The sequence below is a fragment of the Simochromis diagramma genome, unplaced genomic scaffold (assembly GCF_900408965.1).
Source record: "Simochromis diagramma unplaced genomic scaffold, fSimDia1.1 OVJJ01000753.1, whole genome shotgun sequence".
NCBI lineage: Eukaryota > Metazoa > Chordata > Actinopteri > Cichliformes > Cichlidae > Simochromis > Simochromis diagramma.
Window position 1 is genome coordinate 5,185,280 of NW_024387523.1, and position 25,741 is coordinate 5,211,020.

The 25,741-nt window shown below is 40.2% G+C and overlaps 1 protein-coding gene across 2 annotated transcripts in view; it reads right to left on the minus strand.

Annotated features, from left to right (window-relative positions):
* Positions 1-5,177: 5,177 nt before the first annotated feature.
* med30 (mediator complex subunit 30) overlaps positions 5,178-25,741 on the minus strand; it is a 46,976-nt gene continuing 26,412 nt past the window's right edge. Inside the window, exons 5-6 of one of the 2 annotated variants that reach the window (XM_040020343.1) lie at positions 6,430-6,513; positions 5,178-5,584 (exon numbers count right to left, since the gene is read on the minus strand). In XM_040020343.1, the coding sequence (XP_039876277.1) occupies positions 5,513-5,584; positions 6,430-6,513 (156 nt within the window). In that variant the 3' untranslated portion in view covers positions 5,178-5,512. Of the gene's footprint in view, positions 6,514-25,741 lie in introns of both variants that reach the window. The other variant, XM_040020344.1, reaches the window with a different exon arrangement.

Genomic DNA, 25,741 nt, shown 5'->3' on the forward strand with positions numbered 1-25,741 from the left:
AATGAGATCCACATACCAGAAACTCAAGCAAGGACAGATAAGGAACTAGAAACTGGCAGTATGGTGGTTCCACTCCCACCAAGGCCACCCAAATCACCAGACTCAACACCAAAACACACAGTGGTGATGAACCCACATGAACCCAGAATTCCAGAGTGGCCACAACCTACAGCAAAGACCAAAATGCAGTGGGCACCAACTAGAAACATAGAAGAAGGCCTCCACCAGAGCCTGAAGCACAAACCAAAACCCAACAGAGGCCAGGCAGCTCATCCTGGACCTCAAGCGAGCGCACAAAATGGTGACAAATTATTTCGAAAAGCCTCCTATGAAGAAGATCTGATAGCTTTGTTATACCGAGGTTCTACTTTTCCAGTTACACGAGGTGCTGACTCCTCCCTACAGGCTCCTTCAAGCAAAGTTGGGGTTAAAAAAGCATCAGTCTTTATCCATGGTATCCAAATGTAACAATAAGGCTTAACTAAGCATAATCCTGTATTTTATACTGGAAGAGTCACTCTGAATCAATACAAAGCTGTTCTGAGTGGTCACCTTTACCCTATGACGAAACACTTCAATCAGCCAGAGAATAGTACATAAAGAAAAAATGTAACCTATAATTTATGGCCTACACAAAAAATATGGGATTATCTTTTGAATGAATGTTCATTGCACCAGTTAAATTCCCGGGACTTGGGAGAAACAATGCAAATACGGCGTGATCCAAAACGTACCACAAAATAGCCGAGTCTAAAGTTGGAGCCACAGATGTGGGCTAACACAAGAAATTCCTCACAAATTTCTTCCAGAGGAATGTATCCCGACTTCTGCTCATTAAGCTAAGCAAAGTTCAGTCTTAAAACATTTTGAAATGTGGGGTGGGTCCCCAAAGGCACCACGGAAGAAATGAAATGGCTGTGGATCAGTATCAAATCCACTGAAAATGATATGACATTTTCAGTGATCCTTGACCTTTTTGAGTGGAAGTGGAAAGAAGGAAACGTTGGGTTTTTCTTTAATATGTCATCCATCTGCAGTTGAAAACCCAAATAGAGTCGTGTGCAGTTTTCACAGGACCGTATGCAGTTTAGTTCTCTGAGGTTTACTTTTGTTTATGCGCAGCTCTCTAAAGGGGCCAACCACAGCATTTCATTCAGGGTTGACATCTGGACTTTGGACCATTGCAACTCCTTGATTTTCTTTTTGAGCTGTTCTTTTGTACCCAAAAAGTTGATTCTGTTCATTTTGGGGGGGATTTCCTTACCTGGATGATTGAGCACACATCAAGACTGTTCTGTTGTAGATTCCATGCTGTGTTTGGGCCCGTTGTCCTGTTACATTACACAATTTGGACAAAACTGTCGGGAAAGATTGCCTCAACTTTGACTGTGGATCGCTGTGGGATACAGAGGAGTTCATGGTCGACTCAGTGGCTGTAAAGGTGCCCAGATCATCAGCTCTCCACCTCAGTGCTTCACAGCTTATATGAGGTGTTTGTGCTGATATGTTCTTTGGCTTTAACTACTGACAATGCTGTGCTTTGGGGCCAAACGGCTCCATTTAAGTCTTGTCTTTCCAAATGACGTCATTTTAGAGAGAACCCTTCCAAACTAGCCATACTTTTTTGAATTGTACTGTCATGACCTTAGCATCTAACATGTTCACTGAGGCCTGTAGCTTTTGTTGTCTCTCAGCATTGTACGGTCTGACCTTGGGGTGAATTTGCTGGAACCTCCACTGGGAATCCTATGGTGTTGTGTTAACACACACCTGAATGCTTTAGACCCGCAAACTTCCAAAACTCCTTTTACAGAGGTGCTCACAGTTAGTCGAGTCATTTTGATTAGCAGCACCTCGATGCTTTAATTCCTCTGGAAGACAAAAAGGTTTACTTTTCATCTTCCAGACAGGAAGGACGTAATAAAGGATATTACATGTCCCAGTGTCTGAGGATTACTTTTTCCCGAACAGACGCTGCAACAACACTGATGATTTGTTTGTGCTTGCTTTTGTGCACACGTTGTCAACAGCCGAGTGCAACCCTGCACATTTTCTTTATTAATTTCATCATCTGTGACAGAGTGTGCACGGACAAGTACTCAGCCCCTGACCTCTGCCTCAGCTGAATGTGAACACACTCCATTTGTACAGTAATAATAGTCCCTCGATGCTGCGTTGCCCTCTGCGATATAATAACCACCCCAGTATTAGACCACTGAGGAGGGGTTTATTAGTCACTACTCAGAGCATTGATTTCCCCCCACAATGCTGAAAGCCTTCTCACTGCTCCAAAGCTGCATCTGTCCTTCTGCGTCTCCCTGAGGACAATAGCCTCATAACACATCTAAGATACGACCCCAGCTTTGTTCTGAATTATTAAAAGCACCCATATCAGACACTGATATTCTCATGCATATCTGTGACCTGACAGCAGTGCCGTATTTGTGCGTGTGTGTGTGTGGATTTGTTGCCACGAACATGTACTCAGATTTAAGCTCATGTTTCATGTTTGGTTGAATAAGGCCCTTTGTGAGTTCTTCTCACTGCTTCTTTCTTTTCTGATCTATAAATGAGGCTTTTTTAAACTGAGGCTGGAATCACAGGACACCAACAGAGACCAAAAAGCTCTGACGAGTTGATCTGGCGCTCCTCTTATCAGAGCAGGGCCTTTATTTATCAAGCATCTCACAGTAAGAAATCACTTCTAATTGGCCGAAAGTTTTTAAGAGTGACGCGCTTTAAGCTTCTAAGAAGAAAAACCCACATTATATGAAATGGCTCTTATCTTCTCTAATATTTATGAGAGATTGAGACGTGCAAACATGTTTGGAGTCACAAGCAGATGGTGTTCAGGCTGAAACGTGCGTTTGAGGCACATGTCATTAATGACTTAAAGCTTATTAAAATGAGGAATTCTTCTATGGACTTTGTGGGAGATTCAGCAGGGTGAATGCAGCTTTGATTCGATTCCAATCACAACCGGTGTTTTTGTTATTTTCCTGGTGCAGCTTTGCGGATATTTTTGTTATTTCCAAACTCTTTGGAGCGAATTAACGAAAAACGAGCTGCATGATTTTTTTTAAGAGTGGTGATGTTAAACTTGTTTTACATACAGCTCACTGTGATCTTAAGTGGGCCGGAACAGTGAAACTCCCCTTTCAGTCAGCGTAAAGAAGTTTAACGAAATTAAATTACACTGAGATATTGTAAGAAAAGAAAAAGAAGTGCAATTTCAACTGCACAAAAATGCTGCTCTATTACCAGAATGGGGAAAAAAAATCTATCAGCACTGTAAGAAATACTGTAATTGATCAAATTCTAGTTAAAACACTAAAATTTATGCCCTTGTTCGCATTTTCCAAAGATGTGCGCACGTGCAGAGGGCCAGATTGGACTCTTATACGGGCTGATTCTGGTCCCTGGGCCTTTTGTTTGAGACCTCTGGTTTAGAGTTACTGACAGCTGACCTTTACCTAAGATGTAGTTATATTGAGTGACATTTTTCCAACAGTGGGTAGATGAGCTATAATTGGCCTCACCTGTAATAATACACCAGATGATTTGAAATATCAACTGGACTTTTATAAAGAGGAGAAATTCTGTCTTCAATAAAGACACACTCACGCACAGTAAAAGCACGCTGCGGTCCAGTGATTGGACCAGACTGCATATAAAAAGAAGTGATGTAGCCTCCGGGTCTGATAAGTGAAGCAAATGCCTAAGTGCCTTTGGATCTGCATTCCTCCTAATGACAGGCAAAGGATGCAGCGGTTAGCACTGCCGCCTCACAGCAAGAAGGTCCCAAGTTTGATTCCACTGGTCGACCGGGTCATTTCTATGTGCTTCGATGTTCTTCCTGTTTCTGCGTGATTCCCTTTAGTTTCCTCACATGTATGTTAGGTTAACTGGTGAATCTTAATCAGCTGTGGATGTGAATGATTCCTTTTTCTGTGTTAAACCTTTGATGAATTGGTGACCTAAGAGCTGAGAGTGCTCTCCTGGAAGATCTCATCATACTAAAAGATCTTTGAGATTCAACAGGGTTTGATTATTTAAGACTTTGTATGTGATAAGAAGGATTTCAAATTCAATCCTGGATTTAACAGGGAGCCAGTGAAACTGGGCAAAACAGTGCAGATGAAAGAAAGCAGTCTTACATACTTGTTATACATGTATTGAATGACATCTCCTGATTACTGGAGGCAAAGGTAATGCTATCCATAGTATTACATACACCACATTTCTAAGGTTTTAGGACCAAATATAATGACCTCACTCTTGTCTGAACTGTAAAGGTGGTTAGCGCTGTTGCCTCACATTAAGAAGGTACTGGGTTCAAATCCACCATCTGGCCGGGGCCTTCCTATGTCAACTTGTCTGTGTCTGTACTCTGGCTTCCTCACCCAGTTCAAAGACATGCAGTTTGTGGGATTAGGTTAACTGGTGGTTCTAAATTACCTACAGGTGTGAATGGCTGTCTGTCTCTCTGTGACAGCCCTACAGGAAGCTGGGGCTGACTTCAACAATGCAGGAAATTAGAGCTCACCCAGGCCTTTAAGAAATGCCTTTAGTTTAACTAACTGATTTGAGTGACTGCATGGATAAATAAAGCTGGGATTCATCTGATTAGCCATGAAAATGGATGTTGTGTTTTGTAATACTACCACTTAAGAGAAGTATGTACAATATAAAAATTAAAGGTCCCAGCACAGAACCCTGAGGAACTCCATGACTCGCTGTGTGAGAAAGATTCCTCATTTACATCCACAAACTGGTATCAAATGCTGTACTGAGGTCCAGCAGAAGCACACAAATGAATTTACCATCAGAGAGTATGAGGAGGGTCCATTAGTAACCTTCAGTTGTGCTTCCCTCAGTGTTAAAACAGCAACACTGTGGGAAATGCTTAATGAAAATACAGATTAAATAAACCAAAAAAAAGTGATTCAAAAAATAAAATCACAGGAAGATTTAGTTCAGTTGTTATAGGATTACGGATGTAAATAAGCTGTTTTACTAAAATCTTGTTTGTACACTTGGCATACTAATGTTCTTGAACATGTGTTGTCCCCATTACTTACAAGAAAATGAAAATTGGAACCAGATAATCGGTTGGATTAAAATACAAGCTAACATCCACTTTAAAAAGATCAACATATTCACAATAAGACTCGTGATTTTGCCACAGTGTTTTTTCTTATTGAAGTTCTCAAGTACAATATACATTTGTAACATAGGCATGTAACAGAATATAAGGATTAAATAGAATATATCAATTTCTCTACAGGCATAAACCCTCTATTGAGCTAGCAGCTACAGACAGATAAAACATTAACTCTTCAGATTAACTGAGAAGAAAAAAAATGCTGATTGTAATGTTGAATGTCGAGGTAGACAGAATATTTTCTGCCATGCTGATGACACCGGTGCCCTCCATCCCCTGGCTCCTCCATGGGATGTCTTGCCCTCATTTGTCTCCTCTCGTGTATCCTCTGTTCTTTAATGTCTTCTTTTAGAAGCCTTTTGATATTGCTAGAGTACCAATTCCTTCTGTGAAGCACTGCTTCAGCCAGTCTGTGGTAACCTGTCATAGATCCAGTTTAAGAACCCATCACCAATCCATTATCTGTAGTCCATGTGTACCTGTGGATGTGCTACATACAAGGTGCAATCAAAATAAATCCGAGATTGTGCCTGTTGAGAAAGAATCGACTGAGACATTGATTATGTGAATGTGAACGGGTGATTGAATTAACTTTTGTGAGTCAGGGGTCATTGATATTTTTGTATCCACGTGCAGGTGCACAATTATGCTGTGAAACAGGCACAGTGTCTCAGAGTCTGCAAGCAGATCTATCAACAGACTCCAGAATGAGCCAAAATCTGTCTCGCAGATCATCGATTTTAGTTGGCTGTTTTGCTTCGCCTTAACAACTAAACAGGTTGTTTTTGCAGGAGAAGAACCTAAAGTGCCAAAGCATGAAGTGCAGAACAAAGAGCATGCTTTGCATTGTTTTCTTCAACATTCAGTGTGTGCACTGTGAATTCATCCACAGTGTCAAACTGTCAATGAGGTCTGCAGCAACGTCCTGAGGGAGAAGATTCAACCAACACAAACTTTGGCACGACGGCAGCTCGGTGGTTCGTGGTGACATTGCACAGGTTCTTTGGCCACACTGACACACCCACTACCCACCCTATGCCTCGTGTTGTTGCTGAACAAGTAAGTCCCTACAAGCTGTTTGCTTAGATCATCCTTGCTCACAAAATGAGCTTCATATTAAGCAACAGCTGTTATTTGGAAGCTGTGGATGAGATGCAGCTTGTCGTAAAGACTACTTTACTTTTAAAGATTTTATAGATACCGTCTCTAAACTTTCTGATTGCACCTTGTACACGTGTGTTTGTGTGTGTGGCTCAGCTCCTGACAGCCAGCATGGAGTTGATCTCCCAGATGAGGTTGCGGAGTTGGTCCATGATCTGTTTCAGGTGCTGGTTCTTCTGCTTCAGCTTCTGTAGGAAAAACATAGAAAAGAGACGGGAAAAAGCATGTTTTAGATACAAAAGCAATAATAACTACAAATGTGAGAGCAGTTTGGTTACTGGAAAAAAAAAAAGGCCTGCTTAAACAGTGTAAAACCAACAAAGCAATTATATACACACACAAATAATTACAGATTTGTTTGCAGCTACTACCCACAACAACACAAACGCTGATTCATACCATTTACTATAACACTGTAAATCCTTGTAACATAAATTACTTAACAAACGCTACTGAAGAAAAATAAATTCCAGATGTGATCTCGCTCCTAATGACGCTGCCACTTTGCCGCTCCCATTAGAAAACAAGCAGGTTCTAACCACAAAGTCTGGCTCGACAAATATTTTCAAAATTAGTATTAGTCAGTTATTCTGAAGGCAAATAAAATGTTAAAATACGCACACACACAACTTTTGACTGGGAAAGGCTTTTAGTGGGGACACTGCTGATACTTGGGCTGGTGTCAAAAATCACTGCCAGATTTGGGAGTGGTTTAGAAAAACGTCACGGTAAAAGGCGCAGGATTACGTCACTTATTCCTCCGTTCTACAGGGCTCAATTGTTCCTACAAAATGAGTCACATGGTGGCAATGTGGAGCTTGTTCCTTAATTAAGATAAACAACCCGCTTTAACCCTCGAGGGGCTTAGTTTGTATTTAACTGGTTCCTCCAAAAATCTGCACCGTAAGACACAAGCAGGTTGCGGATATAATTTTTTTAAGCACGCCATGCTTCGGTAAACTCAAAATAACATTATCAATAATTTAAATGGTAGAAAGTGAATTTCCAATATTTTATTCATTTTTCAATGAAATAAAGTGTTTTGTTTCTTCAAACTTGGCCTCTGACAAACAAAAGTACAGCTGAGTGCTTTTCTGGTTGTTTGTATGTGGTGAAACCCTAGAGGGTTAATTCGAGTCAATCGTTCATCCACCATCCTGCTGCTATAAATGATCGGCAAAATAAAAAATGTGCATTGCTCTGCAGCTGAAGATTGTCTCCAACAATGAACCATTTAATCCCCGTCTGTCATAAACTGGTTAAAAAAAGATCCTTGCTGTACTTAAACATTTTGGTGGTTTTAATCTTATTGCTAAGAAAAACAGTGCCAATATCTAGCAGGCATCACTTTTACCTTGTTCAACAGCTTACTTTAGTGTATTAACATGCTCACATTTACTAATTAGCATCAGTTCCTTTGTGAAGCTGAGTGGTGTAGGTAATCAACATCTGATTGTGAGAATTCGTCCTGGATTGTGGAGAAAAATCAGCACTAAATGCAACTGCCTGTTTCCTGAGCTGCGCAGAATAAGAAGCTTGTTTTTCACCTGAAAAGCTGTTAAGTCACTACAACTCCACACTATACGGTGTAGTCTGTGGAAACAGAAGAGCTGTGTAGGTGCTGCTCTCTCTAATTCAGACTTCAGATGTACAGCTGCTCAAGTGGTGATTATAACTGTCAACTGAACAATTCATAATCAACTGCATTAAGTGAAGAATTGAATAAAATACATTAGGAAATGTAAGGTTAGTAGCTGATGTCAAAAAACATATTCAAAATACAAACTGCCCATTGCTTAGACCAGGGGTGGGCAACTCCAGGCCTCGAGTGCCGGTGTCCTGGAGGTTTTAGATCTCACCCTGGGTCAACACAACTGAATCAAATGATTAGTTCATTACCAGGCCTCTGGAGAACTTCAAGACATGTTGAGGAGGTAATTTAGCCATTTAAATCATTTATCTCACTGGCTTGATCTAGAACTCAAATATTCAAAAGGTTTCAACAAAGCTGTGAGGCTGAAAAATGAAGCCAAAAAGTGCAGTCTCTGTAACGGCTGGCTCCAGTCCTCACAGACTCCCATGTTAAAGCTTCCAGCAGTAATGCCATTTCATTTTTGACTTTCTGCTTTTCTTCAGATTAGTTTCCTGTCAGAGGCCAGACTGGAAAATCAACACAGGGTTGGACAAATATTAATAATATTCCCAAGGGGCTACAAGGGAAACTGGGACTCTTGCGGAGGGCCATCCCAACGAACTAAATTCATCTTAATATTAATTTTTTATCTCTTTATCTTTTTCTGAACTGCTACTGGTAAATGTTGGAATTAGACCCCAGTTGAGGTCCCTTGAGGAAATTAGCTGCAGAGCGTTGTGGATGGACAGAACATGTGAAATGTGTTTTGTTTTCCTCTTTCTGAAATGTGTATGGCAGGAGGCTTAATAAAAGCTTCAAAGCCACATTTAACTCCAGGTATTTCTCCCGCACACAATAAACAAAGTTTCCCCACCTGCCTGCTGACATCTCTCCCAAACACTCCCTGCTTCAGCTCACTTCATCAATCCTCGCCCCACTAATCGCTAAACTAACACACGCATCTGGCCTGTTTCGGGAGGGTACCGGTACATCACAGAGCAGCAAACAACACAATCTCCCAGTTAGTCACTCAGGGTTTTGTTCGCTGATTGCCTCTAAATGCCGCACCAAGATCTCTAAGTCAACAGCTGCCATGGACTGAAGTGCCTCATTGCCCAAGCTTTATACATAAACAAATAATAGCTCCTGAGCTGCTGTTGCTGGAGAGCCAGAAGAATAAAAGTGAGTACAGCTGCCAAATGTGCGTTGCCTTTTGAAAAAAATAACTCTGCCATTTGGAGGTTTGGGCAAATCAAGCAGCAGCAGTACATCACAGCGACTCGCTCAGCCGCTTCTCCTCTGATAGATATCCAGAGTGAGTGAGGGGGAGAGAAAGAGGAGAGCTCCTTCACTCAGGAGCTACTGTATCTGCAGTGCAGTGAAATCTATTAAGATTAAATCCATCTCACTCTCTCGCTAACACTCCTTTAGCCATGACTAATTACCAGCCATTTTTGCAGCGCAGATAACACCTTGAGCAATCGATTTCACACAGCTCTTTTAATATCAACTGTTTAGCTGATTGTCCTTGAAGATATTCCACAGTGGAACATTTGGAAGCCTTCCAGTCTTTCTCCCCCTCACTCTTCCCCTCTCTCTGGGGGGCTCTAAAAGCATCTCAAGCTCTCTTACTCCATCCTACCTTCTATCTCTCCAACTTACACTTTGAGTCTTAAGTGTGTGTGTGTGTGTGTGAGAAGATGGCAGTGAGTGTGTATTAAAAGGGATATGCCTCATTAATCTGACAAGCAAGTCTTGAAATAACTCGGTCATTTACGTATTAATGAGACGATACCCAGAGTCTTTGTAATCTCCCTCCAAGAATACAACGTTGCTCCCCTTTTTTAAAAAAAAAGTGAAACACTTTTTGCTCCATGAAGCTTCAAAAAAAGGAGCTGCACTCAGAAATATGTTTTTCATCTTGCTTTTTAAGAATAAAACAGCCACATATGGCTTCAAAGATGCATTTTTTGTCTTCACTTTTGAATACAGACTCTTCCACAAAATTGTGCCCTATGCTTTCTTTGAAAGCAGGCAATAAAATTATACATTTTTCACAGTGGAAATAAGACTATAGAGGCAGCAAAGCCTTCACAGCACATTTATTATAAAAGGCTCGCTGGCATATCTTGATATATGAATAACAAGACTGCTATTATCACAGTAATGATTCGGCAACCTCAGGGAGATATAATTCCATTCATAACCTCATAATTAGCGGAACTCTAATCCTTCACACCTATAATGCAATATTTGGAGAAAGGGTTTACAATAGAGAACAAAGCGGGATGGAGCTCTGAACCGTCTCCTCTTTGTCTGAATTACCAGGCGTTTTGCACACACTTCAGGAATCCAGCAAATACGCTCCCTCGTTTCTCTATGTTCGGACCCACAATAATGTTCTGATGTCCTTTCAATCCACAGCAAGAGCACTGACAGGCCATCACCTGCTGCAGGGTGGCCAGTCAACAACTCATGAAAGTAAACAAGGAACCACTGTCTGAGTCCTGTCTCCGAGGGCCTCCTGCAGACTGGGAGACTTCCTACCTGCTTCGTATAACCTGGAAACGCTGGTAGTAGTCTGCGGTAGAGCTTAAAAGAACAGCGACCTGAGATAGAAACTGTGATTGGCACGCCCAGAAGAGAAGCAGCGAGATGAGGGGAGTGAAAATAATGGTCCAGAACAAGTGTTTAGGTTGTGATGTGTGTGTGTGTACATGGAAAGGGTGGGAGGATAAGGGTGTGTTTGTGTGCATCAGTCTCTGTCGTGCAGGTGATTTATCCACAGTTTTTACTTTGGACGTTAAAAATCAGAATCAAGACATCTGTGGTTTGCAGAAATCAGTGATTCAAAAGGAGAACGCAAGTCACGCTGTTACGTTAAAAAAAAAGGCTTTTACTTTATCTGCTGTGCGGACAGAAAGCCACTGCAGCCGCGATCACCGTTTATCACAGACGCTCGGTGCTGTTTGCAGGTTCTGTATTTGAACATAATAACACTGCAGCCAAAGCCATGTAACAACCGCCTCATCTTACTGCATATAAAGGGGAATATGGCAGAGGTTGACAGGTTTTAGATTTGGAAAAAGAGTGAATCAATACTCAGCAAAGGTCAAATAAATATGATTTTTATAGAGAGAATAAAGTCAGGTCAGTGCATCGCTAGTATGGGTACCCAACTGAGTGAATTTGTTAGTGTGTGTGTGTGTGTGTGTGTGTGGAATCTGAGAGTAGGAAGAGAAGGTCATGCTAATGTCCAACTGCAGGACGCTCTCAGGTGCACTTGCAGAACATCTGGGCAGAGGACAGGCCGGGGTGAGATGTGTTTTTCAAAGCACAGGCAAGTTGCACGCAGAATGAGCCTTGTAAACAAGTCACATGGACTCACAGAGCTGTTTATCGGACACAGTTTTGGGAACACATCATCTAAAGAGATTAAACATTTTGGCAGCAGTGGGAGAAATCCAATTCCCATCCCTGTAACCTCCACTAAGTATGAAAGACATGTCAGAGTACCTGTCTATGTTGTACTTTACCTCTGATTTATACACAGTAATAGCAAATTTCTATTTAAAAAAAGGAAGAAGAAAAAAACATGCTTATGAAGACGGAGAAAGCAGAGCCAAAGAGCAGCGTGACCTTTTTTTTAAATGTTACTTTTAAAAAAACACGTTATTTTGAAGAAGACAGAACATGCAGCAGAACAAATGAGTAATAAAACCAAAAGAAAGAACAAAAGCATTATTGTATTATATATAATATTAAAGAGTGCGACTTTGTGTGTGCAGGAGTGATATATCTATAATGTAGTATATTAACCTTTACAGGACTGAGTGGAGGACAATACTATAGATGTTTGCTATTAGGTGTTAGCTGAGCTGTTAAATCATTACACAGGTCATATTATTGTCTCTTTATGTTGTTTTGTGGGTTATTTCTGTTTATGTTGTGTTTTATTGCGTTTTCGCGTTTTTCTATTTGCTGGCGTTTCGTTAAGTTCCAATGCGTTTGACCTCCCAGGGCTACTGTATAATACGCTCATGTTCCCTTCTATACTTCAGACACTTCATAAGATTCTCGTGTTGTTCTTTGATATGAAAGTGACACAGATAAGACGAGCAGCTACAGTATCTGTGTCACTGTACGCTGCTGCTCTGTAAAGAAAAGAAAACCATCCTATACATGCTCTGAGCCACACACTGATGAGATCCGTCAGTATCTGTAGCTTTTATCCAGACAGTATCTGGTATCTTATTCACCATCAACTTAAAAAAAAAAACTACCAGTTTGGATCTCATGGAGAAAATGACCATTGATTATTCAGAGGTCGGCTGAATATGTCTGAAAATGATGAGATGTACAAATAAAGGACACGAAATGGAGAGTGGACACATGAGGTCTTGGTTACCGAGCCATATACCAGTTTGTTTAATGGATGAAGGATATTTCTCTGTCTCTTCCATCCCTGTCTGCCTTTCTCTGATTTCCTACATCACGCTCCCCATCTGCCCCACTCGTCCAAACTAGATCAAAGCTGCTGTCCCCGGTAGACGAGTGAAAGACAGAAGTAAAAGGGGAGGAAAAAAATGAATTTTTCATCGAAATCACTACATTAAAATTCAGTTCTACTGAAACTTTGCCACAAGAGAAGCTCTAACGACTATATCTGTGTGTCATGTCAAGACAGATTCTGACTCAGGCCACCAAAGGACATTCCCTGACCTGAAATCCATTAGTGACAAATATATTCATACATTCACATCAGTGTAGGCCCACTGGAGATTGCTTTCGATTAAAGTGAATAGCTTTCCGCACCTTCAATACGGCATTCATCAACAGTCAGGCGCAACAACTCAGCACAAAACCTAAATCTGTAAACACTCGGGATTTGTCGAATGTAGGCCATCAAACAACAGGGCGTCTCCAGGGTTATCGAGCTTGATAATTGCCATCTCTATATGAATTAATTCTGCTGCATTATTTCTGTGTTAAAGCTGACTGGGGAGGGGTTATTTTTATCCCTTAGACATTACAGAAAAATCGAGCTAATCTGACAATTATATTACTGTGTGAATAGGATGAAGTATTCACCTGCTTTTTAACCATTTACCGTGTTTCATCTGCAATTAAAAACACGACCACCACACTTCTTTGAGCACATTAAAATCTCTTCTGGGCTTTTTGATGAAGGGCTGGAAAGAAAAGACTTCAATTAAAAAAAAATAATACTACACACACACAGAGGAATGTCGCAAGTGAAGCAAAAACCTGCCTTCACTCAGGATTCTTCTGCTAATCCGGCCTGTCGCCGGCAACTCAAATCACAGCTTTTACTCCAATGGATCTGGCTGGGAATTACAAGTGTAAGTGTCTGTGAGTGAGGAGAAGGGATTAGAGAAGAGAAGAGAAGAGAAGATGGGAGACCTTTTTACCCTTTTTTAAACAGTCATATGAATGATTTTTCATGACATATGACCGCTTCTATATCATCATTTGCAACTATTACCATCCACACACTCAAAATCCTTTGATCTTTTTCATCATGCCTGACATCAGCCATTATAAATCATAAAATAAATTAAAACCTTCAAACACTGTCAGTCCAGCGAGAGAGCAGCAGGTATTCATGCTCTTACTCCTTCAAAAAAATAATGCGAAATCACTTTCTGGGGGTTGTTTTATTTGTTTGTTTGTTTAACCAGAACTGGATGATACTCCAATCATAATTTACTGCCTTCCAAATATATGGTTTTCCACTTGGTTTAAAAAAAAAAAAGAGACTTGTGCTTCCCATCTGGTTGTGCTAACACTGTACTGAGCTTTCACTGCAGACAGGGCTCAGGCAGCTCCTCCACACACCATGAACCAAGCGAGGTAAAGACACAGAAAGGTTTTACTCAAGACTAAGGTGGTTTAGGAAGAATCAGTCCAAATGGAGTTTGTGTCAAAGCAGCACTTCAGAACCAACAAACCTTGTGTTTGACTTTGGTCAAAAAACATTCCTCAACAAAAGTGACATTAAATCTAAGCCAAAAGCAGGTATCCTTTTAGGGACCGACTCTATAGCTAGGTATGCGGACAAGCGTTTCTGAATGTACAACATGTTAACCCAGCAGCAGACGACACACTGTGTGACACTCCAGCCATCTAGAGTAAACTGAGGCTACAATTGACACAAGCCCACCCAAATTAGACAATAGAAGATTAGATAATTATTGCCTGGTCTGATGAGTCTCAATATCTGCTTTGTTCAGATCCCTTAGTACTAACAGAACATCATTCATGTCCATCCCTTTATGACCACAGTGTACCCATCTTCTACCCAACCAGGTAATGTATCAAAGCTCAGGTCATCCCAAACAGCTTTCTTGAACGCAACAGTGACTTCACCGTACTCGAATGGCCTCCACAGGCACCAGATCTCAGTCCCATAGAGCATATTTGGGATGTGGTGGAACAGCAACTTTGTAAGTCTGTCATGTCAATCTAAAAATGTTTCTAACCCAGTGCCAACAAGGTGTACCTAATGAAGTGGCCAGCGAGAGCACTGCAAACCTATATAAAGGAAATATAATGATATACCATAATACTGCCAGAATGTTTTTATAAAAAATTTACCAAGATAACAAAAAAAATATTTATTTTAAAGCACAGAAAACCAGCAAGTAGGAAGACGTAAAGGAAGGGAAAAACCATCTACCTACAAGTTGCTAGCTTACCTAGCATGGGCTAGCCTGCTAGCTCAGAAATTCATCAGCAACACTGGTGTGAAGGCAGTTAGACTGGTGCTTTGTTCTACAGTAAAGTAAACTGACCGTGCGGTGTCAGGGCGGTGTCAACTAAAGCTTAACACATTAAAAAGTAAGAAGGCACCACCTTGTGGCTATTCAGTAACTGTGCTTTATAAAGTAATTATTGACAGCGCTGAAGATTACTATAAATTTTAAAATAAAACAACATAAATCATGAGAAAAATGACCCAAATAGTCTAGCTAGCAGTGGGTTTAGCCAGTCATTGATACATATTCGTCTAATCGCCCAACCCCCAACTCAAAGTGAACAAAAACAGCTTCTGCCTTTTCCACAAGGTTTGCTAAGGCTAAAGCAAACCCCCTGGCTATCCTCAGACAGCGAGATTGAGATTGGGTGCCTGCACCGGAGTGAAATTTAATTAAATTTTATTATTCATAACAAGCGTGACAGGAAACATGGAGAAGAGCCACAGCTATGTGTAAAGGTGCTCTTTTTCCCCCAGAATCCAGTGATCCCCTAAATTATGTAGAAATGACTCATTTCCTGAAGGAATTGTAACTCTCGTTCAGGAAGAAGAATTAGGACAAAGCAAACTCATGGGGCCAACACTTTTAGCATCGAGAGTGTCTACAGTAAAAGCTTCCAGGCTCTGTTCTTAAAGTGCTATAATCTCTGTCCATGCAGCCATAACGCTGATGAGCATAAAATCTTTTCGGGACCTTCTACTGATTATTTCGCAACCTAACTTTTGCATATTTATTACAAGTGAATGAAAATGGCTTGGGTAATCAATCATTTAGATTGTTCCACAGAATATGCAGCATGAGTAAAAATAAGCTGCAATGATCCGCAGTCACCAACTCCTTTAAGAACTTAGTTTAAAAGTGGTGCACAGACTAAGTCCACTGGTGATATGTGGCAAACTGCCAGTAACGTGACTGAAAACGTGAGTGTAATAAGGCTATGGGTTGTCCTTTTGATTATATCATTAATCGCTGCATAACTGAAGCCGCAGATTCCGTACCTCACCTTAGAATGTTTAGTAAGGTGCGAGAATTTCCCTACACTGTTTGATTGCTGATTGCATTTTATGTGCATAAAAATAACAAGTCGAGATATTTATTTGTAAAGCCAACAGGAAATTATTAAAGGACTACTTGAAAAATGATACCTGTATCAAAAATGTAGTTTTTAAAAACAGGGTTGTTCAACTTATTTATCTTTTCATGCTTTGTTCAACATTCCTGTAACATTCAGACAAATACTTTGTTTGAATTCATTACCTAGTAACACAGTTTCTGTTATAGCTGCTTAAATGTGAGTTACACGTATATTATATTTCATTTAGACACAGTTAAGTCAAAAGTTACAGTGATTCTTAATCTGTCTGCATTAATTTATTATTTGTGGTATGGGAAGGTCCCAGCAGCAGGACCCCCAGTCTGGAACAGAGCAGGCATCAGTAATAACAGATAAGGCATATCATCACATTTAATGCGATAAACTGTCACATCACAATATCACTGACATAGAAACACCACACTTTTATTTTCCCCCAAAACAATGAGGCAAGCCTAGACATGCTGGAAAGCCAGAGCCCATGTCATCACCTACTAAGGATTTTTTTTACCTGTAAAGGGAGCTACAAAAAAACAAGATTTTTTTACCACTCAAGGCAAAAACATAGAATCAAATGCAATAGCTGATAGGTGCACTTCATTTGACAGGTAGAGCAAATAGTGGATGGAAATTACTGACCTTGCTAAAAGAATGGCAACGGAGAGACCAAAAAGGTAGAAAATATTTTTCATTAAACATTTTTTATGTGACAATATTGTGGAAGGTTAAGTTACTTTAGTTATTGTTAAACTAAACTATTAAGCAGCTATTTGTAATACTTCTTTTTAAATATTTATGGAAAGCGCTACGTTGGCTCATGCTGTATTACAGTGCATAATGCTATAATGCTTCACCTGCTGGCACCTTGTTTCAGTAGATTTATACTTTAAACTCACTGACATCACTAACACTAGCTCACTGATGACGGATGAAAAGCCCTTCATTTATTTGCACTAAGTAAATGCTGCTGCCTGCAAGCGGCACTCACCCAGAAAACATTGGTCAGTATTCATTTTCTATATCATGTTAAATATCATTGCAAATTTCACTGCAAAATTGTGATATAGATTGGAGGCTATAATAAATAGGATATTGATTCAGTGGAGGAGGAGGAGGGGGTGGGCTGGGTGGCAGAGCAGCTTGCAGAGGACACGGCAGCAGTAGGCAGGCTAAAGCTTGAACTTAAAAAGCACACAGTATATGAGATTAGCCAGAGGATGTGCAGGAGGGTATCAGTTGAGCCATCAGCTGTTGTGAACTGGCGCTGAGATCAGCTGTTATCAGCTGATGTGCCAGAATTACAGGCTCGGCTTGACTCCATGCCCGGTTTGTACTAAAGGCAGGCTCACAGTAAAAAAAAACAAAAAAACTTTCACGTTTTATCAGTTTTTGAAAAAGTGAGACGTTGATTATTTTTGTATGTGCAGACCCTCTCCTACCTTTCCATGTGCATGTATTTTTACCTAAGAAAGCATTCAAGATTCAAAAGCACAGTCTAGTTTCAGCTATTGCATCTGTTTAATATCATAGCCACTGTGCATCTCTGCGCCCTAGCCAGAGGCTGTCCAGTTGACAGCATTTGGAGAGCAGACAGAATATTCATGATGCAACCTCGATGGTATGCGCCAGCACAAAAATGACAACACAGAGCATCACAACTGTATCACATGCTGCCAAATAGAAAATATTAACGATGGAAATTTTTACACATAAACAATATAGTTCACATTGCACCACTAAAATATATGCATAATGTATATATATGATGTATTTGCTCTCGTATCGCTTTGAGCTCACAAATATTGGACATACACGGTGAGTCAATACGTTGGGCAGACACAGCAGGAAACTCATTGATTTCTGCTGTCCAAATTAGACATCGCAGCTCTTGTTTCACAGTGATTAGCGCCGCTTTAGAAAGTCTGCTGCAGTAAATTCCCCTAAGCTGATTAATGTATACGATTCTGAATGAACAATTTAACATGAATGCTTCCAGATTGCACTTGATGATGTGAGTCCATGTGTATTAAAAATGTTCCACCAAAGTAAAATGTCACTCCCTGATAAAACAAAAACAAATTGCCACTCTACGGGAACTTGTAAAAAGCATAAGTGAGTTGGGGGTAAGTAAGAGGCTTACTGCTCTGCGCCCTGCCTGGGGAACCCCGTGACGCTAAATGGGCCCTGGTTTACCATCTGACAGTATACCCACGGGGAGCGAGGCCAGGCAGCTTTAATTTGCCTGACATCAGTTAAAAAAAAAAAGAAGCCTTAATTGACTTTATAAACTTTATGGCTTTTTCCTCAATGGGAAGGTTTAAGTGCGAGTGTGTTTTGTGTTTAGCATGGGCTGTCTCAGGAGAGTAAAGGCCTTTAAAGGGATTCTGAAAGCAGATAAAAGCTTTCTCTTCCAGCAGTGGCAGAAATACAATAGCCATGTTGTCATCCTTGCATACACCTACCAACGGGGTTCTTTCAATACATCCTCAGCATTGAGGTGGAAAGCCTGCAGTGTCAGCCGACTGATGCAGAATGGTTGCAATCGATTCAGTATCTGAGGCTAGTCGCCTCCTCGCTCTCTCCAAAGCATTTGAGTCTCTGCCAGGTAGCCCCATCGATCGGGCTTTCCTCTGTGATTTGGTTCCCAAAAATAATGAATGAGGGCTGAGCGGGTGAAGTGCTGTTGCTTTAAAACTACTGATGGGCAACCATGCAAGCAACTTAACCTCTGGCAAAATTTCACTGAATAATTATTAATTCATTTTCTTTTTTTTCAAACAAATGCACATGCACGGTACTCTTATATCTTCTCTTGTCATATTTAGCTCATGTGAGCTCCTGAATTGATTGCTAACTGCAGCAGATTGCAGTGTGAAGAGAATGCAAACAGATTAGAAAACAACATAACATTAACATTACATAACAAATGCACGACTATGAGGGACAATGCCATATTATTTTTAAAACATGATGGTGGGTGATATTAAATTCCACTTAACTGTATTTATATAGTGGCAGAGACATGCTGGGACGAATGCATTACATTCTGTGTTCTGCTTGGTCTGTGCAACGTTTTTATTTAGAAGCCTGAGCATATTCTTTAGACCGCTCTTTTGTTTGACCTCCTCCCCTGTTCTCCAGCTGTGCTGTGCAGCTTTTCATGACTCACATCAAAAATAGACAAGGTGTATGTTTTTAGTAGAGGAGAGAGAAGCTTTTGGCACGCTTCTAAAACATTCTGCAGAACATAGTAGAAAAACCCAATTACTTCACTTTCTTCTTGTTTGCTTCTAAGCATTTTCCCCCTTTGCAATCATCTTGATAATGTACCTATTAAAGAGGGCTGGTAAGTATACAGAGGCAGAATCCTGTAAATATAGAGTTATAAATATGAGTTACTCAGTTTTAGCCAAACTGTAGCTGTGAGACAGATGGCCTCACATTTGACCCTCGAATACTTTGATATACAGAGGTCAGGGTCGACTCATTGTCTGCAAAGCACCCAAGTTCTGTGTCTGCAAAATAAGCCCAAATCATCACCCACCATCACCGTGCCTGACAGCTGGGATGAAGTGTTTCTGTTTATATTTAGTTTTCTCCAAGAATGTCGCCGTGCATTATGGTGAATCATCTCCACTTTGGTCTTTTCTGTCCAAGTGTTTGTTACAGAAGGCTTGTGGTTTGTTAAGCTGCATCTTAGCAAAGCAGTGCAGCCATGTTCATTTTAGAGAGAAGATGTTTTCTCCTGGAAATCCTTCCAAACAAGTCAGGCTTGTTCAGTGTTTTTCTAACTGGACTGTCATGAACTTTAACATGTAACATGCTAACTGAGGCCTACAAAGAGTCTTCTGAAAACTCTTTGTCACATGACTGCATATATTGTACTGCCATTTACTGTATTCACCTTTGTATATATGATATTTTATCTTTTTTCTTTCATAAACTGTCATCAAAACAAAAAAGGAAGAAATCCGTCCAGCCATTTTATACTTTCATATTCACAACTCCTATGTTAATATCAATTCCCATAATATTCCCATATTAACAGCAATCAAAAAGACTGACTTGTTTTGACTGATCAATATCAGTTAGGCTCTGCCTGGAGACACAAGCGTAAACAGCTACAGTCAGCTGAACCTGTGCTGCTAACTAGCTAGCTTATTGACACGGTCTAAAGAGGAGAGGTGAATGTGGAAGTAGCTTCGGAGAGCTGACACCGGCTCTGCAGGCTTGCTGCAGAGTTGGCTTGTAGCGGATGATGTGCGAGTTTTCTGTTTATTTACCTATTAGTGTTTGTTTGTACCTCTCAAACATATAAATTGCTCATGCTATGTGCACTTAATGGGTTTGTGTGAACATGTGAGAAGTGAGAGCTTGAAGCCAGTATTTGAAGAGCGATACCCCGCCGTCTCAATCTCAGAGCAGACAGGACCTGTTTCTTTCATCTCTCTCAGATGTCTGTCAGGAGCTTATATCATCTGAGGCCAAGCCGAACACCTCCTCTCACACTCTAAGTAAACATGATACTTCAAGGGGTTTTAATGGGCAGGAAAGGATTCCTCCGAAATTTAAAAAAAAAAAAAAAGTTCTTCAGGTGCCAAAAACAGTTCTTCATACATGAAAAGCATCATGTGACGCAGTGATGTGTTAAATTGGCACAATCACTCACATACACTTAAAATCAGCTCTTTTGTGGCACGTCTCCAAAAAGTAATATCGGTTCTAATTAACTCCATCGTTTTAAGAGTGAAAGCAGCAGTGCGGGGAGGGTGAGAAAAAGAGAAAGGCAGGCAGATTTCAGGAAAGATAAAAGAGAGGTAATTTCAATTTAAAGCCTCCTATGCACTCACAGGAGATGCTGTTTACTGAGTGCAGGGAAGAGTTTCAAAAGAGTAACAGCCTGTTACTTGTGCCTCACCCTCATCAAAACTCTAATAGACTCTTCACATACACAGAAAGCAGTTTCTGAAGTTCAAATGTACACATTTCTACCAGCTCCTGAGCAAGCAGCTTTCCCTTTACTAAATAAAAAGTGGAATGGAAAGTGATGACAGGGTTTGAAGCAAAACAAAACATAGCAGGCTTTCGGGTGATGTAACATGCCCTTTGGCAGTCACAGCACAGATCCTCAATCAGCTCCTGACAACAAACCCTGACTACAGCTAAATCTGGAAACAAATGCACCTTATCAAACCATTCGCATCCCTTACACAGCACACGGGAGAGGCTGCTGTTGTTTGTTGTCTACTCCTCGATTTTGTGGTTCTGATATTAGCTGCCATATTTTGCTGAGTGCTGAATTGGAAACCCATATGCTCTGAACCGAGCGCACACAAACTGCCCTTTATACTGTAACTCACCCTGTACAGTAGATTGTAAAACAATCAAAAACAAACAACTTCCCAGCCCAGCCAATCCCAGCACACATGCATGGGGGAAATTACATTTGGCTCTTCGGCACCTTATTCTTCATTCTGCTCAACATCGACCTGTTGGATCTCAAATGAGTTGGTGTTCTAATAATTTCAACACCAATAATCTAATCTAGAGAACTGACACGTTTTCTTTGTTTGCAGGGGCCAGGAGGTCACAACCACTCAGCTCCAGAACCAAACATAGCTCTTTTTCCCACCTCCAGCTTTGACAAACCCATAATGTCAGTGATAGACACGTTCCATCCATCCAGCTCCTCATCCATCACAATTTACAAGCTATTATTCATAAAGCATCAAATGTAACCTTGAGCAAAATTTAAAGATCCATTAGGGTGTCATTTTGTAATTTTGATTAACTTTGATCAATATTGTAGGAGGAGTAGCAAGTGTTATGAAAAGTGGAGGGGTGAACAGACAACAGACACCTCACAGTGGTGTAAGCTTATTGATTTCTGGAAGGATAAGAAAACAGAACACCGTCTTTTTTTAAACCTAATTGTCTGTCAGTTTGTTTGCTATACTTATACTTTAGTTGATCTTTTATAGCAGTGGTTAGCATTAGGGCTGCCACGATTAGTCGACTAGTCACGATTACGTCGACTATCAAAATCTAAGATCCCAAAAGACGAAGGAATAAGCAGTAGGATTTAAGAGTGTAATAACGCACTGAAACAGAAGATGGCAGCACTGCATGTACAAGGATGCCAGATGCCGTTAAACCCCGAAGAAGAAGAAGAAACTGTGTCCCAGAATTCATAGCGCGGCCCTGCTCAGTTTCCAACAATGGCGGCAGCTAGTTAGTTTTAATATTACTCTTATTATTCTTTCTGGGTCACAAAATAAAAGTTTAACACATTTTCAGGTGAGAATGTAGCTGTGTAAACCTCAAATATCTGCTTAGTTTATGAAGACACCACATATTTTCAAAAGCGCTCCGACGTTTTCGGAGACGTCTGTTACCCACTAGCTCGATAGCTAGCCGGGGGCATGGCTCACTAGAGCCCGTGAGAACACCGGACTCTCGGCTAATCGTTTTGAAACCCACCGCTGTCTTTCGCTACTCAGGTTAAACATATATAAGTCACTTAGATAACTTAAAAATGTTATTGTTTGGCCTTTTTTCAGTATTTTATTTGTTCCTGAGTAAATCGGTTTGGCTGAGATTAAAGTTAAAGTTTTTACACAGCTGAATAAACGTCAAGCAGACAACTGATTATCAGAAGTGTGAGATACTCGAGAATATACTCCGGTGTCCTGTTATATTTTAGATAGCAAGGAGCAGACAGCTGAGTTTATTAAACTTCACCTAAACAATTGCAAATTTCATTAAAATTTAATAAACTATCATCTTGACTTTATTTTTAGTTAGCACATACCTTAAACACTTAAAGCTGTAAGCTAATGATAGTTATATAAGAGCAGACACATGCTGGTGCAATAAGCTGTACGTTGTACGTCCAATGGATGCATGATCTGATTAGTCGACTAATCGGTGACTAGTCGACTATCAAAATCGTTTGTGGTAGCCCTAGTTAGCATGGATGTATCCATAGTGAGTCCCTTCAAGAAATAGGAAAATAGAGGATTTAAGAGAAATGGATTCCTTTATTCGCTTGATTTGTGGCTAGACAATTTTTGGTTTTACTATTTTAAAAGCTTTTAATCTGTTTTATTTTAATTTATTATCAAAGTTATCTAGTTTTACTTTGATTAATTTGAACAAACAGAGATTACAGGAATAGCCTTACAGGAATTATCTCTCAAAGTATACCTAAAGTACATTAACGCTACATTCTATGGATGGAGTCACCACAATGGGTAGCTCTGCGTGGTTGATTTGGCCCAGTTTAATGCTGGATGCCCTTCCTGATGCAACCATAAAGAGATTCGCATCTCCTCCCGTTCTCAAACTGCCTGTTAAAAAACGCTAATAGATATTTATTTACCTCCACTTCTCAGTTTGGCAGCAATAAAAATAATTTTAAAAACATGTATTATTGTAGTCAAAATCCACTTAAAACTACTAAATTATCACAAATAACCCACTGCTGCGTAGTCACGAGTAGTTAAAGTATTTGCCCCTAATAATTATGTTGATGGGCTAATTTATACTTTATACTAAATGGAGTTAAACAGATCGATCATTTACCTTTACTTTAAATAACTTGGATTTTGGCCACTAGGACACGTCTGATCCAAAGTTGCACTTGTGAATAAAACTTGACAGCCCGATGCAAGATGTAAGAAAACGGCAACCAAAAGCAAAGAGACAAATGAATGGAGAACAAAGATGCACAGATCAAACACAAATAGTAAACAACAACGCATGTTTCTTCAGTGGAAGAGAACAGAAAGTCGAAAAGTGGAGAATGGGAGAGTCACAGAGATGTGGCTGTGTTTTTTTTTTATTCGATCAGTAAGTCATAAATTTACAGAACAAATTTGTTAAAACTCAAGCACATCTACCATAAACCTTAGTTTTAAGTTTTTCTACATAAAACTTTAAACTATGCATGATGCATTCAGCTAGACTACACATTATTGTAAGCTTGGAACTTGGCCTAACGCTGCACCGGAGGAGGAGGAGGTGCATCCCAGGATGTGACTGATACAAAAGCCTCCTCCAGACTTTGGTACAAAGAGAAAAGAAGGGAAGCGCTTGATTCAACAACAACAATCTACAACCCCAACACATCTACATTTACTACACCACATCTACTACTCCTACCACCTCATTAATAAACACCACGTTTCAGCCATTATGTTTCATGCAGTCTCCACTAATATGAAATATGATGAATAGAGAAGATAGACATGATGCACTGTAGGCTGGATTCTGATATATTATGGAGCCTAGAAGCTTGCTAGAATAACTTGACCTCCTCCCACATGTACTTGAACATTGATTGAAAGCATATATGGCATAAACTGGATGTAATCTTTATTAAAGAATCTATTTTAAACTTGTGCTGTCCTGTTTTTTTGCTATTATTTTTGATGCAAACGAGAAGCTAAGAAAAAGTTTCTTTCCTCTGGCCATCAGGATCCTAACCTCTGTCCTCAAACATCTGTATATCCTCAACCTTCTCTTGTACCTTGCTATTATTTATAATCTACACTGAGAAAACCTAGGAGCACACCACCATACAAATAACTTCCTTGACAAAAAAAACCCCTCAGTCTTTTAAGATACATGCATTTTTTTTACATAAATGCTCTCTGCAACAATCAACAATTCTACAGAAATCTACATTAAAATAATGGATTTGTTTTTCTTACATTATAAATAAGTTGAAACTTTTACTCAGACTCTTAGTGAAAGCCTGGTGACCTGAAAGTGCCCCAGCACTAGTCTCCTTCTTACTAAATTAAAGACATCTCTCTTTACTGACCAGCTTCATCTTTACTGAAACCTCTTTCACACAAATTAACCTCTGACGCGCATCCTACATTTTCCAGTTTATGCTAAAATTAGCTTCAAAAGCATACAAAAAAATATAAAAGGCTTAATGTGTTTTTTTTAGTTAAACAAGTAACCTGTGCAAATTATGTGCACAATACAAGCTGAACAAGGTTTTCCACCTCTCATGGCTGTCGTCTGAGTAAACAGCAGTCAAACAATAGCAGCAAAACTCTGCTTCTCTAATTGCTTACATAGCCCTTAAACAGTGCAACACAAAACAGAAATAATTGGGGTTACATTTGAAACTAAACGCAACAAAATGCTGCAAAATACCCTCCCCAAATAAACGCTCTGATACCACCCCTGCAAGAGCTTTGCGGCTACAATGCCCCTCTGACCCCAGCAAAACAATTAAAAAGCCCTCGGCATACAAAGAGCTAGTAATGGGCCACATATGAGGCTGCTAATAAGACAGAGGTACGGACACCCACTGTGCACAGCGTACTAATTCTGGACCCTGAACATAGCTGGAGAGCATGGGAATAGAGGGACACAGGGATAGAGGGATAGAAAAGAGAGAGAGAAATAGGTATGAAAAGGAGGGGGAGAAAGTGGAGCACAGCAGGGGGAGTAATGTCGGCGTGAGTGGAAAGGTAGACAAAAAAAGAACAGAGAAGGGGAATCGGAGCAAAGCAAAAGAAATTTAAAAAGAAAAACACAGCGAGAACATCTGCCAGCCAAGCAGTATCCCTCTCTCCTGGTCTTATTACAGTAAGGTGGTTGCGTTTGTTTATCATCAGGCCTCGGCAGAATACACGCCTGCTCTTAGATAAAACTAAGCACCAGTAACACTAGAATTCATTATATACACCGAGCCGGCAGCAAGCTCAGACAGGTCCAGAGAGGAGAGAAGAGCAAAGCCAGACAGTGGATGCCTGTTCTATTTGAAATTACAAACATCCCTTTGCTTTTAATTTCTCCTTTTCTTATTTGAATAAAGAGGACAGACACGGTAATTAACGGGGTATTAAAAAAGCAAAACAGTGTGCAATGAGGGAGGGAGCGAAGGAGGA